The sequence below is a fragment of the Xiphophorus hellerii genome, chromosome 22 (assembly GCF_003331165.1).
Source record: "Xiphophorus hellerii strain 12219 chromosome 22, Xiphophorus_hellerii-4.1, whole genome shotgun sequence".
Taxonomy (NCBI): Eukaryota; Metazoa; Chordata; class Actinopteri; order Cyprinodontiformes; family Poeciliidae; genus Xiphophorus; species Xiphophorus hellerii.
The window spans coordinates 18,908,320-18,925,735 of NC_045693.1; the positions used below are offsets into that span (position 1 = coordinate 18,908,320).

A 17,416-nucleotide genomic window follows, 5' to 3' on the forward strand; every position below is an offset into this window, starting at 1 on the left:
TTGAAGGGGCAGCATGAGTGCTGAAATAGTGCAGCCTCTTTGATGTCAGCAGGATGTTGACTCTTGTTTATTACAGCCCCACCCCACCTGTGTGGATATGGTGCCAGACTGGCAATGTTAAGCTGCAATTTTAAGTGTCAGCAGTCAGGCGTTTTAAATAAAAGTGTCAAGTAGGACCCACCGGATCATTTTGGTTTGTTTATATCTAATAAATAAGTTTTTTTCTTCTTCTTCTTCTACATGTAGCTAATTTAGGAAAATTGTTCTCTTCAGAGTTCCCAGGTAGTCTGAAAAAGTACGTAATTATTTTAGATCTAAATAAGTAACAAAAAAAAAGAGAATAAAAAGAGATATATGGGAAATATTTGAATTTTCAGACTTGTTCTGTTATATCCATCCATCCATCCACTCACCCACCCACCCAGTTAATAGGGAACCTTGGTACTTCTACCTTAGATGTTGACTATGGGGCTGGTAGCAGGAAATTTGAGTGTGGGATAGTTGGGAGTTTTGAAATTAAGCATAAATAATCCTGCAACAATACCTTAAAGGTGAATTTGTAAGTTATTGTCAGTCAGCTTCCCGACTGACCTTACAAGAGCAAAACAGGTATGTTTGGGTTTTTGAAACACTAACACGTGACATGAGGGTGTGTATAGAAAACTGGCACATTGATGCCTAAACAACATTAAGCTGCTCATCCTAAGGCAGTGGCACATTTTGCAGTCACACTGTTGATGGTTGTAAAAAGTGTAAGAAAGAAATCTAGGCTTAAATCACCACGACAACTGGATGTCTCTTCTCAAGACTGTATAACTGCTTTAGACAAGTGTCTCAAGCATCTATTTAAATCTGATGACAAAGGAGATCTGCATACTCAGTGCAGACCTCTTTTAATAAAGCTGTTTGTCTCCGTTTTACCAACACTCATATTGTTTTCCTGAATTCATTTTGTTAGCCAACTACTTTTTTATGCATTCTTTTCTGATTTGTTCGAAATCTCAGCCCATCTATAAAGAAAATTATCTAGTGTATTTTGTTGTTAAAAGATTTTGTGTAGTAGAAGAGTTGTTAGATAAGGGAAAATGTGTTGTTGTTAGTCTCTTTTCCCAAGGCTTGTGTACCTTAATGAGCACACTTATCATTTTTTTTTAGCAAAGCCATATGACCTATTAACATTTAGCATTTTTCGCTGATCGTGTGAACTTCTGCAGCTGCAATTCCAGATTACAGTGCAAAGGTAAAGGTGGGTGAATTTGGCATGTGATCTGCTATGGCTTCATGGTGTCTGAACTAATTAAGCAGGGAGAAAACATTCTTTACATTATCAGCTCCTATTTAGTGTTAATGTTACGCATTCTATGCGTGAAACAGGCTTTTCTGATAACCAATATCAAAATCCTGCATTTTACATTTTGACAGATTTGTGGCATGTTTTGGAAATGACGACTATAGCAGATAAATCTGTAAAGGATGATTTCACACATGAGCTGTTTCTAAATATCTGTATCTTTCAGACATATAGGAACATAAAGACCGACACAAATGGCTACTTCAATGAAGCCAGGTTTTTTTTTTAATGAGTGCCAAGCTGAACCAAAGAAAAATTGACTCTCGCACACTGCAGCTTGTAGCGATGAACTCTCTTTCATTGCCACCAACACTCCACCACTGTTAGCTCTGGAGCCCAAGCAGAAGTAGACAGACTGTTTTGCTGACTGATATACATTTTCTTCAGTGCCAACACTCAACTACTAGCACTCAGCTGCAATCAAAGACCTGGCCACATTTCAAATACGATTGTGTTAGCAGTTACTCAAGCAAGAGATGCATCAGAATTTATTGACTTTTGTCTGCAGTCATTTTAAATCTGTTATATCTGATTGTGCCATTCCCTTAGGCCGATAAAAATGTGTTGTGTTAAAAATGTTTCAAAGAAATAATTCAACATCGTTCTTATAAAAGGCTTAGTCTCTGTTGTGTGTTTTACAACTTCGTTAAAGATATTTGGTGTGTTTTTCACAGTATGGTATCTGCCGTCTTTCATGACTTAAAACTTGCAGAAAAGTTAGTTGTATCATTACGAACTTTTCTTTGAGTACAAATCCTTCAGTCAACAATTAGTGGTTGATGATTTTTTTTCTAGTTTTTGTAAAGCTATTACCTTCTTATGTAGATTTAGACAATTCAAATTTCTCTAAAAAAAGTTTCAATAGATGATAAAGGAGCAACATTTAGAAGATATTTAGTTTTGTGCACACACATTACTATTTCATGTGTATGAACAAACTACAATCATTTCATAGCCATTAGTCTATGCCATGTTGGTTTATTTTTAATAAGGTCAACGCTTATGTAGGATGTTTGTTCAGGACTTTGGTCAGTCAGGCTGTTTTTGATGTGTTTACACAGATAGTTGGCTTGGCTTGTATTAATGGGTAAGTATTTTTATGAATACTTACCCATTAATAACAACTTGAGATAAATAGTTATTAAAATGCTCAACTCTCACAAAATGGCGTTGGGGCAAAATTATCATTCATTTATGTTATGTTTGCAGCTCAGGGCTCCCTGTTTTTTCTCCCTTCCACTTCAGTCATTTTTCCAAGAATCTGATTTTTTGGTCTCTCCGGGTTGGAAATTCAATAAATAATTAGGGAGCACACTGAATGACCCCGATCAGATTTGATGAAATCAGGTGGTCGACCTGCATCTGCAGACAAAATTAATTGAAAAGATTAGAATGTCTTTGTTGTCTAAACAAACTGAGGAGGGGGAGAATAAATCTCGTCCTGAGAGTCCCTAAAAAGAAATTCAAGTACACGCTCTTGGGACTCGGAGGACTATCGCCCGGCTTTGAGCGTGCTTTCCTGAGAAGCGAGTCAAACCCATCACTCAGTCTGTGGTGGAATGTTGATATATGATTGTGCAAAAAAAAAAAAAAGAAAGTTCTGCTAAAACCATTCAGGAAATAACCTCACCCCAGTTTATCTTTCCAGCCCTTGGGGTGGCTGCTGCTTGACATTTTGAGGACACGCTGGCATTGATTTGCTGGCCATGAGGGAAGGACATGCACTGTTAGAAACGTCTCCATGTGTTAAGCATCAGTGGTCATTATAGCCATCAGACTGATTTAGTTTTCCACTGCTCTGTCTCTGGGTGGCAGAGTTACAGATTTAACAAATGAGATGGCAACAGGAGAGGACACAAAACAAAGAGTCATGCACTGCTTCCAATGAGTGAGTTAATGCCTGAGCATGAATTAAAGACCTGGAGAAGAAAAGAGTAAACAACACAGTAGATGAGGAGCCTGGGTGTTTGACAACAGAACCGCAGACTCCACCTACAGGGCCTTGACAAACACCAGTCAGTCATGTTTGATCGATGAGGAGGGATTTATTTCCCCTCGGTCTACATCAGCCTGACATAAAGATGGGTGTGAAGGCACCTTCTCCTCCAGCCATGATCGAATGTGCTGTTGTGAAGCTTCTGTATCTTTGTAAGACAATCTGGGCTGCAGGAAAGAGAAAAATATGACTTAACGGTCAGAGGAAAAAAAATAGTGGATTGATGTCAAGGAGAAGGCCACCCAGTCCCTCATCCTGCAACGTGTCTGTAGAAAGCATTTATAAATGCTCATCGTGGACTGATTGTAGATTTGAGAAAATTATAAAAATGCAATCATATGCTTTTGAAATTAAAACGAATGAGTGGTTGTAGATGCTGCAGAAAGAAGACACCACATTTTCACGCATACACACAATATCATCTTCAAACCAGCAGCTAGAGTTTGTGTCTTCTCTTCTGACAGGACGCCTTTCTGAAGAGATATTAGGTTTTGCTTGGATGAGTCAGAGGACAGAACAAGAGAGGCTAACAATATGATTCAGGCCTGAGACTCACACTGCGGCACAGCAGGATGGACTGCTAGGGTTGCTGGACATCAATAACTTCACAACAGAAAGGTCACACACCTCTGTCAGTGTATTTATCTTGAGCTGTTGTTGATTGGATCAAGCCAAGGACTCCAGCTATTGCCCTTTGTATTGAAGTGTTTGATGGACAAGATAGCAGCTGTTTTGAGAGAATATAATACGAGGTAGACATGTTGAATCCTGCGAGCTAGGAGTGAATTTGAACACTGCGTAGCAGATGAGCAAACATACACGTCTTTGTTTCCTAAAGCTTTATGTCAAGAATTAACAGACTAGTGGCCTAAATTAGACACCTTTTGGAAATATAAAGCTGTGGAAATGTTTTTACCTTGTTACAGATAAAGTTAACAAGAGTAAATACGCTGATATTTTACTCTGTCATAAACATAAATGATTTCAAAACATGAAAAGATTTGTTAACTGGACTATACAGGAGTGAGTGATTATAGTAAAAAAAAAGAAAACTATTCATCAAATCACCCTAGATGAAATAAACTAAGTTAAGCTGAAAACTTGATGACAGTCTAGTGAATAAATAAGATAAAGCAGCAGCAATACATTAACACATTTGATGTATAAAGACTTCAGTAAAAATGTGAATAAGATAGCTGATGGTAGCTGAACTGACAGATTGGCAATCTGATCTCTAAACCTTGCTCCTGGCACTGTTAAAATCAACTTCACTAAATCTCATCTTCCTCACAAATTTCTTTTAGGTGGCATGAGTGATAAATTCCCGTTAATCCCCAAATCCTCCAATCTTAAATCCCCCCCGGCGCTGCAGCATAATACACAAATCTGCGCGAGACGAGACGGGAATTGGCTTTTCCTCTGTTGCTCCCACAGGATGGGAATGGGACACACAAGCAAAACCTCGACAACTCTTCCCAAAATGTCTCATGTTACCAGTGTTTTCAGTGTGATTGTTGGATCAGTAAAGGGGGTGCATGTTCTGTGTGGGTTGAAACTGGGAGCACCCTCATGCAGGATTAGCACTTTCTCAACTTCAGTGCTAATTACTCCTGTGTGTCATCATTGGGAAACTGAGTGATGTGGGAACCGGCAGAAGGATTTTTCGCTGAAATTACGCAATAAAGAAGCACTCATCCATATCAGATGAAGGGTTACGAATAGTTTTTCTGTAAAAAACGATAGTTTTTTTAATCAAATATTATGTCCTTGTTTATTTCAGGCCATTAAACCCCAGCCTGGCTTTTGTGTTTTCAAGATATTCCGTCTTGTGTAAAAAGTTTTCTAGCATAATCTTTTATAGAGTGCTATAGGTTTTTTGGGGGCATTTTAAAACTGTTTTGGCATTTACCTTTACTTTTTGAAATGTCCCCACAATGACGCCAGTTTTCAACATTGCTTTTTATGAAGATTTAGTGACGCTCTTGAACTGTCATGAGTGTCCCCAATCAATGGCAGTCTGACATGTTCTTTAATTATTACAAGTGATTGCAACAAGTCGTAATAATCAAATCAATCGAGGGGCGGGGCAAGACTTTTTCGTTATGACAAAACTGAAATAAACCCCACCAGGGGTTTAACTTTAAAGTCAGGTTTCATGTTTCCGTTCTTCAGGTGTGTTGGAGTGCCTTGCATTTGCTCTTTACCAAATAGTATTGTGGTGGCTGTTTTGTCACAGCGTTGAAACCAGGAGGTGCTATTTATGTCTGACATGCCACAGGGTTTTAACAGCATAGCAGTATTTGACAGGCCAGGACTAAATAAGAATGGATTGTTAAAGCAGGTCTTTTGTTATCTCGGTCGAGATGAAAAATACATTTGTACTTTTTGTCACAGAGTAGAAGCGAAGCCTGTTCATATGTTGAGCTGATGACTTATTTCCAGTTGAAAGTCCTTTTTTCTTTGAAGTTGCTTCAAGCGTCACACATTAATTCAAAAGCTAGAGAGTAGAAAGAACTTCAGAGAGCAACACCTCATCTTTTTTTTAAAATAAGACTTGTCTTATATCTTGGATTAGTCTGGAAACACTAGATAGAAGAGATTTATTATTTAACTTGAGAAATTGAAACACAATACTTTTGACATGCTCAAAAAATTGGGGAAAAATATAAAACAGAACAAATTTAATTTTAAAAAAGCCTTACTTTAATCACCTCTAATGTAAATGACTCAACTATTAAAATAGTTTGTGTGTTAGTATCGTTTTGACCGAGCCTGACGTCCCAGTTATGCAAGCTCTCAAAACATTTACATATGTTCATTTTGCTTTTGAGGAACAGCTCTGAGCTGCACTGCATTTCAAAGTGACCTCATTCGACATTCTCTTTTTTTAAAAGATGCCTTTTATGTTTGAGGGCACAATTTAGACACATGCCGCTCCTGCATTTAGCTGACATGTGTTTTGCACACCGAATTTGTCCACGGATGGGAATCCTTGACTAAGGTGTTGATGGAGTGCTATAAAACATTAAAGAGCCTTTAATCCTCAAATTTCCTCCAAGAGCGACTGTAGAACCTTGAGCCGCAGGTGTAAACTTGAGATCATTTCTCTAAAGCAACACTTCAGCGCTTCTTTTCATTCAATTTGCAGCTTTTTTTTTTCCTCACTTGCTTTTATTCGCATTCAATAAATCAGCATGTGCATTCTGATGACGTCCATTTCTCAGATTAAAAGTAAATTTCAAAAACAACAACCTTTGAGCAGATATTGTACATCCTTTTCGTTAAATTTCATTTTATTAGTCGGGCGTAATGTTCTAGTCTTTATTGCCATATTTTCATTTGCTGTCAAAGAAAGAAAATCATCATAATTAACTGAAAAATTATTGTTTGTTACTATTCAAATGAATTCTTTATTTTCTGATTTGTTCTGAGAAATGACCTTCACACTGTGTGATAGGAACTAAATGAAGAGAAATACAAATTAAGAAATTAGTGGGAAACAGTCTTTGAAATGTATATGTAAGTTTTTATTTCTTTTCATAACTTGCTTGTGTCATGTATGGACCAGGGAAGGTAACAATCAGTGAGTATTAGAGCTCACAGGAGTTTGTGAATAGTACAGTTTTTTGTGTTGATATGCTGTTGACATGGCAGAACTCACAAGAACATGTGATTATTGTAAAATCCTGGTCGGCAGTGTATTTATTTGATAAATGGGAGGGAAACCATCTGATTGGCAGTTGTGCTGGGGTTTTAAATGTCTGACCTGCAGCTGATCCCCCCCCCATCATGTCGAATATAATTGTGGTTGGCTTGGCAACTACTATTCTCTCCAGAAAGCAGATGGTGTTTACCCAGTTTTGGGTTCAAATAACAAAGATAAAGCCGTCTGCAGCGCGATCATGAATGTTGGATGTATTTGCTGTTTGAAAGGTCAGTTCTTCTTTTTGGGCAGCTGATACAGGTGTGTCAAAGTGAACTTCTTAAACACACAGAATAATTACCATCACACATATTAAAGAGTTTAGTATGACTGTCCCCATGCCTACACCTCTCCCCGCCCCCTCCCACAAAATAATAATAATAAAAAAATCATCAAACAAACTGAACATCAAACAGCATTTGAAACCCCCAAAATGATATGAAGCCATAGAAAGTACACTTACCTCAACCAGCAAGTGCTGCAGGGTGCAGAGAAAAGGGAGCCGACTTGATAAAACTTTGCTCTCAAATGCTTTCGCTTTTTTTTGTTGTTGTTTTTTTAATACATCATTTAACTCTTGTGTATTTTCAAGGAAGAACATTTTTTGAGAGGCAGAAAGTCACACATATTCCCAGTTAGTGGACGATTAACTTAATATCTAATTCACCAGTGATTTCTGCATTTGCCACTATTAATGTGTACTTGATTCCATGCAACAGGTGTAGTTACAGCTTAGTTGTGTAAACAGGTAGAAAGAGACTGAAACGTTCATACCACCTCAGTTTTCTGAATTTTCTCTCTATTGTTGTAAGACTAATCACTTTTATAATCACTATTTAAAAAAAAAAAAAAAAATTCTGAATAAGAATTTTTTTCATAATGAAGCCACTATCATTGTTTTTGGAATATGTCGGTGGTACCTCACATTGGATTCGGAACCAAATTATTAACTAGGTGAAAGCATGCTTGGTGGTGAGTTAAACATGTAGCCTCATATGATCCAACCAAAACCATTTATTTCAATTAACTCTTAAGAGGGTGATTTGTTTTGGCTCTGACTGGTTTGGCCAGGCTCTTTCTGGTTGTAATTACTCTATTTTCATTATTTTTGGCTCTACTGGCAGCTGGAGCTTTCACGAGAAGAGACAGCATCAGGACTGTTCAGACAGTGAAAGAAATGGTGGAATTACGTGGTTTTTTACCACATTGTTTAAACAGGACAGAGAGAATAGGATGCAAACAAGCTGTCATTGTTGATTTAAAAAATACAGTACTGTAAAACAGTCTTTATCCTGTTTCTTCTTTTTGCTTTATTGTTTCACCAAAATGTTTTAGTTCATAAAAACAATCAGGGGTCACCTGAGTAAAAACTGGAAGCAGCTTTAAAATGAAAAATGTTTAATGGGGGGAGTGATCTAAAGTAACCTAGCTCTATGTAAAATAGGTATTGCCTGTCTTTTTAAATCCTGAACTTTGATTGACCACATGTTTTAGAAAGCTGAGTTCAATTACAATAGACACACCAAGACCTGATTACTGCCAGACCTGTAGGATTAACCAATCACTTGGATAGTGTTTCAAAAAGAAGAAAAAGAGAAAGAAAATCAAACAAACAAACCAAAAAAACCTGCTCCTTATGACTCCTGAGAGTTACGGGAAATCGTTTTTTAAACTGACTAAACAACAGTAAAACCTTCAAAAGGTGTATTTACTGCTACATCCAACTAAAATCTTGCACAGCAGGCTCACAGTCAAACCTGGTGGTGATAGAGGAACATTCTCAGGCTACTTGTATGAGTTATTGTAAGTACACTTGGTTTATGAAGGAGGACAGTCATCCAAAGCACAGCAGCAAATCAACGAAAAATATTTTCCAGTGGTTTAGACTGACTAGACGTCATGTGGAAAAACCCCAAACGGTTTGTTCATACTGTAAACCCTTTCGGTGTGGTTGAATTTTAACAATAGTGAAAAGAAAAGTGGGCAAAACTCCCCTTCAGCGATTTGAAAGACTAATTTTCAATTATCACTAACATTTAGTGGCAGTCGTTGCTGCCAAGGGGGGCACAAGCAGTTGTTAGGTTTAGAAGGCAATTATAATTATGGGGCCAAATTGGTTTAGAAATGGTGTTATCATTTAAAAGCTGTTTATTAACCCAGCTTAGAAAGAAATTTACTTAATGATTTGAAGAATTACACCGTAACCAAAAACGCAACAAAGAAATCTTTACTTTTTCACAGCATCATGTCTCCTTGACTGAAGCCGCATCCCACATTCAAAATATTGTGTAATTATTCTATCATAGTTTAGACTTAAACTTTAATATTTAAAGGGCACTCTTGGCATATTCCCACAGGCATGCAAAACATTTACTTTTGATTATCAGAGAATGGCAAGGTCTTAAAAAGTCCAAGATGCAATTTACATAAGAGAAAGTCATGTAGGTGAACTGTGAAAGCAGTTAAATGTGTGTGAAAGGTCATATCTAATGTGTTTTCTGTGTATGACGCTGCTATTTAATTGCAAGAAGCTTATTAAGTATCTGAGCTCTAAACATAAGTCAGTCGAACAGGACGTCATCTCAGCAGGCTCCACCTCATTAAAAGGGACAACTGACATGTATCAAACCCTATCCATTCACTGTAGCATGTGTCCATGTATTAATATGCAATGGTCACTTAAACTCTTAAATGTGATTCACTGTGTAATTTATGTAGTTAATCAATTTCTCTTTCTATTGTGTAGTTGAGAATAGAGTACAGTATGTATTATGCAAGGATGAAACTGAAAAGTACCCAACACTTAATGCAAAGAGTATTTTAAGTGATGATATAATGATGCTCTGACTTTTCTTTTTTGTAACTTTTATTACAAAGCTCTAACCACGGCCTTTAGTCTTAGTCATGCTGTTCCTTCTGTCTAATGTGGTTTTCATGGACCGCTAAAACCAAGAAAACAGCGTTGGCACATGTTCTGTTCTGCCATTAAAATGCAGGAGGTCCCTTTTATGTCCTTGTTAGCTTATTATGCACTGTGGAAAAGAGTCTGTAAAAAAAAAAGAAGAAGATTTAAAAAAAAAAAACACAGAGTAGTGGGTAGCCATTGTCGGGCTGTTTGATGTCGTAACAAATGCAGTTGCGATGACATGGGCGACAGCACTGAAGTTCGTCATCAAAGAACTGGAAGCCTCGTACTCGCAATAAACAAACTGCTTTCACCCATTTAGACCTGATTATTCGGGTACATGCTTTTGGCTTTCAAGTGTGTTGTGAGGTGAAAAGGGGGGAGATAAATATTTTTAGTTGGTAAAAAAAGTTGTTTAATGTTTTTTTGCTTTAGATGCACTTCTCAACTTTTGTTTTTTGTAAATATGCCTTTGTTAAATAAATGCTAATATAATTTATCAAAATCTAATATTTAATCTACTCTTAATTTTGCTGAAACAGAACTAACAGCTGTTTTCCTTAAATCGCTCTGTGTGACGAGAAGCCTCTGGCTGCATGCGGCCGTTTGAGTTCTGCTTCAGTTATTTCTGTGCTCAGTCTAAGCTGGAGCTTTACAGTAAACATGGTGGTTAGTACAGCTATAGTGAGATGAGTTCAGAAATGTTTTTTTATTTATTTTCCAAGGCTAAATCGGTGTAAAGCCGATGACAGCGTTTGGGTTCTCTGTAAGGTTTCAACAGAACCATAAAAGCAGAAGCGGCAGACATGATCAGGATGTAAAGAGACGACACTCTAGGGTTTAATAATGAGCAAACACTAAAAACAAAGCTGCCTATGAAGTTAAGCACATTGCCTGTACGCTACGTTCTCATCAATGAAAAAGTGTTTATGCTGTGCCTTCATGATGCATTAATGTGCAGGTTTTGTGATAGAAACGAAATTTTTTTTATATTATCCAGTTTTAAGTACATATTATTGTCTTGGTTTTGATATTTAAATTACCATTATTTAAAGCATAAAAACTCGTAAATTACACAAACAGTTCATAAATGTAATCAGTTGTTCAAATGTTATAGCTTCCTTAAGATGTGTTATTGAAAAGGTGTATTTGAAAGATTTTTTTTCCTCTTTAATTTCAACATATTTGATGTCAGCTTTTTTTATTTGTATATTTAAAACAATTATTATGCTATTTTTTAATTTTATTATGTGGCACTTTATATAGTTCATCATTTACTCTGCAAATCTTTGTTTACATTTGAGTTTCTGCAGTAATTACTGACGTTTGTTGTAATGAAACTGTGAAATAGAAGGTGTATTTGGTAAGTCTAATTGATCTAACATATTTTTCACTGATTAATTGGAGAAATAAATTGATATTTGCAACCCTACATAGTTGGGTTGCAAACTATGTAGGGTTTGCATCTGCATTTCTCCTAGAGCTTAGAATAAGAGGGCTGATATTAAATATATTCAGATTTTCTCTTCGCCCTTCTCTTTTTGTTACTTTTTGCAATAGCAGGAGAGTAGAATCTCATCACCTGGTTCCCTCTGAGCTCAACTTTTCCTCTGTACTTCATCTCCACTGCTGCTCCATGGGTTTTTATCATTCATTGGGCTTCAGAGGAAGCCCGGTAAGCCTGCTATAATGCAGACATGCTCAGTAAAGTCAAGGGAGCATTAGGGGCATCGCCAGCAGTCAGTGGGAGAGAAAAGTCGAGGGAGGATTGGGAATTCTCAATACATTTCCCACATCCTGCCCAAAGGTCCAACTCAGTTTGGTGTGCTTCATCCTTTTTTAATACTGTGTAGGTGCCTTAGGATTCCCCTGCCAAGTGATTATTTTTTTTATGTGCTAATTACAACACAGGGCTTCAAACTTTGCTTATTTTATTGAGAGTAGAAGCAGAGCAGCCGAAGGATAAGCAGCAAGGATATTAAGTAAAAGATACAAGGTTTTGCAGAATTGTGGTATTTTATGACTTACTACATAAAGTAAAAGTGGGAACAATACAAAAGGGTGTTTTACAGACATTTTTATACTGCTTGCTTTTTCTAAACAACATTTTGGTTCAGAAATGTAACCGTGGCTGAGTTACTTATAAACTGTGCGAGAACATCTATTATTGATGCTGTGTCTGTGGCAGAGGTCCTGTGGGGCATAACTCATCTACTCCCAGGAACAAGAGTGAGCTTTTTACTCTTCCCCAGCAGTGTGTTTGTAATTTTTAATAGTGCAATGAAACCTGCCTGAACCTTCTTCATCTTTGTTGGCCTCACTGCATGAGTGCCACAAAGTCCTTTTTTTATAAGTCCTGCGGGCATTTTAGGGATACTTTGAACCGTATTGCTGGCCACGGCTTTGTTTCCAAATTGTTTGCAATGTGATTCTAAATTTGACCTTGACTTAATTAGATCCTCTCTTTACAGGAAGTACTCCAGACAAGGCTAAGCAGCAGGAGGATGCAGCCAAACGTCACCATGAGACCACGGTACCTCTGATGCTGAAGGGCGAAGAGCGAAGACCTCTCAGCCAGCTCACCCCTGGGGTAAACACAATATTGTTTAGCAGCACATGTTCCCTGGCAATAAGCTGAGCCAAGTACAGTTGCCTGGCTTTTTGTCTGATGATTCCCTCTACTGCGGGTTGCTTCCATGCTTGATTGGTTCCTTCAAATAGCCCCTTCATTTTTTGCTTTGTTTATCGCTCCTGATATTTTACCTGTTGTGTTTTATTCTTTACCCTCACTCCCTTTGTTCTCTGTTTGTGTGCTGAATACTAGCTTGCCCTGAAGGCAATATACACTCTCTGAAGTTTTTGCCAAATTTAAGTCCTGGAGTAGTTTTCCAAGTTCACTAACTTAGTGGCATACAGCACTTAGCGACCGTATTCAGTCCATGTTTTGTCTCATTACAATTACAAACAGGAATTTATTTGTTTGTGAATATATAGAGCAATACCAAGTAGAGCACAATACCAACATTGTACTAAAGTATCTTTTTTCACATGTTTGCTGTTTCCACAACATAACTTGTGACAAACTGAAAATGGGACTTCTTATGGCTTTTACTCAACTTTCTTTTTCATTCTTCAGTGAAGACCAGGTTTGTTGAGTACACAACTAATAATTGTTCTGTTGACACAATACATGATCGCTGCAGCTCCTCTTGAGTTACTGAACCCTCTTTGGTTGTGTTTCTCTTCACCCTTACCTGTCAGTTTAGATGTTCTTCCATTTATTGGTAGGTTTGCAGTCCTGTCTTACAGATTTCCTTGGTTTTCATAATGGTGTTTGTTCACTTACAGTATGTTGTTTAAAAAAAATCTCCAAGGACTTTACAGAGAAGCTGCAGTTATACTGAGATTAAATCACACACAGTCAGACTGTCTTTACTTATTAGGTGATTTATTACTTATTATGGATTTTATTCTTAGGTGTCAGAGTAAAGGGAATCAAATCTTTATTTAAAATTTTCATTCAAAACTTTTTTTTAGCTGAACTTTAAAATAAAATTTAGAAGTTAACTGCTGTTGTTGTGTACAATATTATTTACCTGTAATTTTAACTTGGAAGTTTTTAAACACAGTGTAATACTATCATCACCAAATAACCACTGGTCAGGCTAGCTATGTGACAATAGCTCAATGTAGGAAGAGACAATAAGAGAACCTGGGAACTTACGTCCCTTGTGTTTCCCACAATATTTTAACTGTTTTAACTCTATAACAATGTAGGTGAAAAAATAAAAAAATGCAAGAAAGTCAAATATTCCTTGCCCAAAATCTCTAGATTTGTTTGCTGGCAGTTAAATTCCTGTCCGGCTTCTTGCCACTTTAAGAATAAGTTTTAAATTATCCACTCGTCACTTTGAAAACTCTGCTCAGAAGGGAAATGTGTAGGTGATGAGAACTCCCTGAGCACTGAGATTTTTCCTTTTGAGGGGAAGTCCCCATCTGAGAGAGCTGTTTGTTTTCAACCTCCTCTGTCACAGTAGCAGAAGGCTAGTGATGTTAATTATATAAACATCACAAATATGTCACGTAGGCAAGCAGGGAATTGAAACTTTGAGCTTCACGGATTAATTATGCACACATTTTCCACTACATTAGACGTGTTATCCCATTGGCCGCTGCTGACATAAGGCATTTCTGTTAAGAGGATACTTTTGTTTTAAGGGAGGTTATCTACAAATTGACCCCCCCTTCTAAATTAAGCTGACCACAAGGGCAACTGGTGATGGTCTTATTGGCAATAGCAGTCAACCGTTCTGGAGAACAGAGTTATAATGTGAAGTTGCTTTTGTGTGCCAGCAGGTTATCAGTGAGTCGTGAAGTATGGCAGAATCATTACTTGCTGTCTTTGCTGGATGGAGGACAAAATGCACATAGCTTCTCATTTAGCCATATACACACAAACAAGAAAAAAAAAGACTTTTAGAAAGTACAAAGCTTGAACTTTGCGCCCAGCAAAACGGTTGGACTGAAATCTAAACTGATTATGTTTGAATCTCTATTTGAATCTCAAACAATTAATTACTATATCATCTCACCAAATAGATGAATACAATTCTTCTCTTTGTGAGTGGGATAACCTGTGAGTCTTTGTGAGCTTTTTGGAAGTTACCTTGGTATCGTGTGTGCGGTGTTGTACTGACTAAAATATACCAGCTCATACTAGAATTACCTCAGTTTGTCACTGTAGCTTTGGGGTTGTTTCCATTAGGACATGGAAATAAACTTCAATCAGTTTACAGGAAAAAGAAAAGAAAGAGAACTCAAAACATCCAGAATTTTACAATCCATAACAGTAGAGTTCAAAGGAGGCACACTAGTGGATATATTTTAAGATCATGGAAAAGTCAAAATAACTCAAAGAAAACATCTGGACAAGAATTGTAGATCATCTTTGGATACAATTTCCAGATGCTTGAAAATGCAGTTTATCTACTCAAAGAGTTATGTATAAGTTTAAACTGCATTGAACAGTTCAACGATCACAGTGCCCTGGCATTAGATAGGTTCTAGTGATGAAAGTGTTTTGTTAGTAAATGTGCATATCAACCCCTAGACATACAAACAGGCATGGTGAGGATACAGGCTTCAGCTGGTAAAAGGGGGCCACTATCCCCCTAGATAAAGATAAATTCTTTATCTATCCACTGAAAGATGATCTGAGGGACAGATTGTTGTAGACATGTCCATCTTCACAAAACAACCACTGCAGTATCATATCGTGAGAAGTTTGTGAAAAGGTACCCAAATGTTTAAACCATGTCTTACAGTTCAAAAGGCAAATCAACCACATTCATTAAATTAGAATATTTTTGAAGCGTTTATGTATAGATTATTCATATATGGGCAAGATATTGAAGATTTACTTTACTGTCATTTAGCCACAAAGTAGACAATGCAGAACAAAATTAAAGTTACATTAGTTTTATTCTGATCTAATGTCAGACAATGAGGAAAAAAAAGGTTATGTGTAACAGCAAATGTTACGTTGCCAAATTCTTTGTAGACATTTTGCAGAAGACTGGACTTTTCCCTTAATAGATGGTGAAAGACCCAACTATGAGCCATGATGAGCATCAGTGCACAGCCTGAAATAATTCTTCATATTCTGTAAATTTGCCGTCTTTGTTCATTAATTCTTATCTTGACATTGAAAAACTCCTTATGTTTCTCTTAACCACATGGTTAAGGTGAGCATACACCAGCCTCCCTGCTTGATCAGAGCAGGACATATGGCATATGCACTCAGGAGCACACAGTTTTTAATGGTGTGCAGACTCCATGTACAGCATGTGTGCCAGCTTATAAATAGCACTGACCCACTGTTGCTTCATGATAGATGCCCTTGGTCTAAATAAGGGCAAAGTCTGGAAATACGAAAAAAGAAGATACTTTTAGTTTGGTAATAAACTAAAGTATTGATTTGTAATATGATGAATGTGTTATTCACCTTTACTTTACACACAGAACAATAAACTCCTTTCATAGACACTTCTGAAAATGCATAGGAGACAGACAACTATCCATACAAATACCAACTAGTGAAAATGATTTACAGTTGAGGCTACATCAGCGGTTCATCAGAACAACAAACCAGAACATACAACCAAAGCTCTACCTGGTTTAGATCAAAGCATATCCATGCGCCAGGCTTTAGAATGGCCCAGTAGATCGTTATGGCCACATAAACCTGTTAATGTTTCGCAAGACTTCAAAATTGCTGTTCACAGACGCTCACCATCCATTCTAGGTGAGTTATTTTATAAACAAAGATGGGGAATTTTTTTGAGTCTGGAACAGACATGCTTGGAGAGACTATAAAGGAAGCTACATTTGCTGCTCTGATACTGGCTGCCAGTTTTAGACACAATTTCTGGTTAAAGCTAACTTGTCTCTGACCTAGCCGCAAAAACACAGCTTTGAATTAACTAAGTTACCCACCAGATTGTAGGAAAAAAAACAGGTTTGTACCTATAGCAGTAGGTTGTTTGGTACATTTGCAGTGACTTGGATGACTTCTTCTTTTTTTTGTAACAGTTTTTTTTTTTTATTTCATAAAAGGAAAGAATCTGGGCTCAGTTTATCTAATTTGTGACACACACAACCTAAGGAAGTGAAGGATGTGGAAGCTTTCTTCCTTTTCCTCCTCCACTATTGTGCCCTGTCACTTCCTTTTTCTTGTGTAGCCTAATTTTTTTCTTTTTAAAGCTTCCCCCCGAAATCCAGGTCAGGGCACCACCTCATCAAAGTTGGTATTGTTTTGTGTTACAGATTTATCCTGCGTCACTCCAGCTGGTGGTGTTTGCAGAAGGTGAAGAGCTGATCCTGTCACTGGAGAAGAATGAGTGAGTTTCCCTGTGATTTTGTGTGATTCATGTCAATGTTTCCGCCATACTGGTCATGACTGCTGCGTGGCATTCAACAAAGCCAGATGAAAGCTCTGCTCACCTTTCTTTTTTTATCCAGTGGTGAGTTTAGATTATTTAGGAGAAGGAGGAAAATCTATGTGGGTTTAGGCTCTGCTATAGCACATTCAAGAAAGGAGAAATAATATATCCCATAGTGACTGGACTCTTTTCATGGTCCATTCTCTCTGAAGGGCTGAGAGATAAAAGCTGATAAAAGAAAGAAAAGATGAAGCGAGCTCAGAAGAAATAAAAAACGTATTTACTGAACTTCTCATTACTTCTCTCCTTTCTATGTTGTGGAAAATAACACAGTGAACTCTGGAATGAGGAATAGGAATCACCTTGTGGTGATAGTTATTCATAGCAGCTTAGACACTTATGCACATACTGTGTCATATAAAATAAGAAGCACTGATGTGAAAGCAAATGAAAGCTGAAACAATTCAGGTTCTTCGTCTCTCAGTGTTTCTTTTTCAGACAGAGTTCAGACATAATGTTT

General features: G+C 37.3%; 1 protein-coding gene across 2 annotated transcripts in view; it reads left to right on the plus strand.

The window, feature by feature from the left end:
• The window catches only part of adam12b (ADAM metallopeptidase domain 12b), a 91,744-nt gene that overhangs the window by 1,460 nt on the left and 72,868 nt on the right, over window positions 1–17,416 (plus strand). For both annotated transcript variants that reach the window (XM_032553456.1, XM_032553457.1), the window contains exons 2-3: window positions 12,427–12,545; window positions 16,781–16,854. In XM_032553456.1, coding sequence (XP_032409347.1) covers window positions 12,427–12,545; window positions 16,781–16,854 — 193 coding nt within the window. The remainder of the gene's footprint in view (window positions 1–12,426; window positions 12,546–16,780; window positions 16,855–17,416) is intronic.